Genomic DNA, 2869 nt, shown 5'->3' with positions numbered 1-2869 from the left:
GTAGATGAAAGCATTTTATTGAATGAAACAGAAATCCATAAAACAGAATATTTACAAAACGTCTGCGCCACGCAAGGCAGAGAGCAGCACCTCCACTGTGGTCTCCAGTATGAGAAACATCAGTACCGGTTCTCTGGTTTGATCCCGTTTAAAAACCGAACTTCACAAAAAATACTGACGAGCAAAGTGCAGCTGCGCACATGTCAAGATCCTGACGGTTAATTACAGGCGCATGTTACACACGGAGGGAAAAAAGAGGAAAGGAGGGAAAATAAAAATAAAATAAAATAAAAAAAGATCAGAACGTTAGACACACAAAGTGCTCGTGTTCACCAACAAACAAGGTCCAAACAAAACTAACCTTCTGGATGTCCAGATGTCCATCACGGAGCTACTGCAGGACGTCCTGATCTACTTTAATCCAGCCTTATAAAAATAAATACACTGAAACCATTAATGACGGAGACACTCTACCTACAGGAGTTATAATACTGAAAAATTGCAGCATTTTCTTTTCTTTTTTTTTGTAATAGCAGCTCTAAAAAATATGAAAATCGAACCTACACATGAATAACTAGATCACTGGATCCTTCCAGCGTGTGTCTGTATTGATCCAGCCAGTCTCTGAGCTCGGAGATCCGGTACCCCTCCGGTCCTCTGCCTCCCTGGTAAACTATCTTCCCCTCCTGCAGAATATAAAGTCTGTCAAAATAAGCTCCGTACGCAGCGTTGGAGGAGTTTTCCATGCTGTCGACCACCACCAGGCAGCCCGGCACCTCCAGGCGCATCAGCTGCGCGGCGCTCAGCCGGTCCTCCAGACACCGGTGTTTGGGGATCTGGTACGGCGCGTCGGTGCTCATCCAGCCGTCGGAGGGATGCGCCTCCTCGATGTACACAACTACAGAGTCTGCAATGTCTGCGTTCTGCTGTACGACCCCCTGGAAAGCCTTGAGACGCGCCATGAACGGTGGTCAGGTGCAGCTGCCAAAGTTGAGGATGAGCGGTCTCTGGTCCTTTGCGTAGTCGAGGATCCGGCTGCGCCGCTGATCCTCCAGCTGAACTACTTCGGTGTTGGGCGCTCCGTGTCCGAGGTGCGCCGCTTTCAGAAAGTCCAGTTTGTGGCCGTGCCAGACTGCCTTGAGGGACTCCAGGCTGAAGAGGCGGTTGGAGTCCGATATGCACAGAGGAGGATCAATAGCATCGCCCTCCTGCTCCCTCATCCTGAAGAAAACCCGCTTCCTTATGCACAGAAAGTCCAGCAGCCAGAACATGACAGCTGCCACCAGAAAACGGGGCAGCAGCACTAAACACACCACAGCGTTTTTAATGGCTTTAATAGTATTCATGATCAGTCAGGAGGACAACCCGGACGGGTCGTGCGCTGTGCCACGATCTTGTGGGTTGAAGTTGGGTTACTTGCAACTTCCCCTCTTTTTATAGCACCGGCAGATTTGAATGAATCACACCCCGCCTCCAAACTGGGGCCGAGGCCTCACATGGTGGGGATTACCTTCTGTCAACTCCACAGCTTTGAGTCACAGCCAAAATCCAAGGGTACAGGAGAGGATGCACCGCAGCGGCCGAGGCTGTCATATTTGTTTTAATCATCACACTGTTAAGACTGATGTCTAAATCCAAACGGCCTGCTGCTGTCAAGTTCAGCCAGACTGAGAGATAAGAGGGGAGGAGGTGTGGAGCATCATGAAGAACTACATCTCTGGTGACGTGAAGTCTGTCTGAAACTCTCACATCTTTAAAAGGCACACGTCTGAAAACAGAGCCAGACTTCTGTGTGTGAAATGTTTCCACAGATTGTCTCAGATTTTAGGAGAAGACACGTTTTAAAGCCTCTGGTCATAATGAGGTCCGACTCCTGTGAGCTGTGGTCCGGTGATGTGATGAGCTCGTTCCTCTGGTTTGAGCCTCTTCACACCGGCAGCACGTCTCAGGATAGATTGAACATTTTGCTTTTTACTCTCACAGCCCTTCGTAGCTCCTCTGAGCTGTTCCTCTGACGCTGGAGCACCACTGCATGCTTTCAGATCCTCCGTGCTGTGAGGCCCTGAGGCTCTGGGATGACCCGCCCGAGGAAACCGGGTCAGCTGAGTCACTGACCTCCTTAAGTCTCTTTTTAAATCTTATTTATAACAGTTTGAGCTTTGAACTTTCTATTTCTTGTGTAACTGTTTTTTGTTCTTTAACACTTGATGATTTGATGACTTGTTGGTCTGAAGCTGCCTCTGCGCCCATCAGGACGTCCTGTTGGTATTATTCTAGTAATCAGACACCTCAGAGCATGGATCTGGATCTGGACCTGGCTCGTGTTTGTGCAGTCACACAAACTAAACCTCTATCTGTGCTCAGATGTTGTTTTTTTTTAGAAGTGTCCTGGCTGATGTTTGAAGACCCATAAAACTTTAAAGAAGTCTGAGAACAGTCTCTGCTGGTTGCTCGTGGGCTGTTTGAAGAGCTGCCATGTCAGTGCAGCCTCTCTGGTCTCTACACACTGTCCATGAAGTCATACGCTGAGCTGGTGCTGGACCTTCTGATCCCAACCCGGGTCACGGTTCTAACACACAGCGACTGCAGAGCCCGGGATCACAATGAGCTCTATTTATTTATTAGATTATTTTTTAACTTTCTTTTCTTGTTTTTACTTATCAGATCTTTTATCTTATTTCATATTTTAGAGTTTTTCTCTGTAGCTCCAGTGTTTCCTGAGGGGGGACCGGTCTGCTGTCCGCGGGTCGGCCCGGCTGGGTGGGGGGCTCCTCCATGTGGGGGTCCTCCTGTCTGTCGGGGTCGGGGGGTCCAGGTGCCGGTCTGCTGCTCCTCCCGGTGTGGACGCCCCCAGTGGTAGCGTTTCCCA

The 2869-nt window shown here is 49.3% G+C and overlaps 1 protein-coding gene across 1 annotated transcript; it reads right to left on the bottom strand.

Annotated features, from left to right (window-relative positions):
• On the bottom strand, positions 1-1361 carry dio3a (iodothyronine deiodinase 3a). The gene is given in 1 exon segment (XM_008285381.1): positions 1-1361. A coding segment is annotated over 1 exon segment (786 nt). The 5' UTR covers positions 1347-1361; the 3' UTR covers positions 1-560.
• Positions 1362-2869: the final 1508 nt, after the last annotated feature.

Source organism: Stegastes partitus, unplaced genomic scaffold (genome assembly GCF_000690725.1).
Source record: "Stegastes partitus isolate 25-593 unplaced genomic scaffold, Stegastes_partitus-1.0.2 Scaffold399, whole genome shotgun sequence".
NCBI lineage: Eukaryota > Metazoa > Chordata > Actinopteri > Pomacentridae > Stegastes > Stegastes partitus.
Note: the sequence above shows the minus strand (reverse complement) of the source record. Positions and strands in the feature narration are given on the sequence as shown.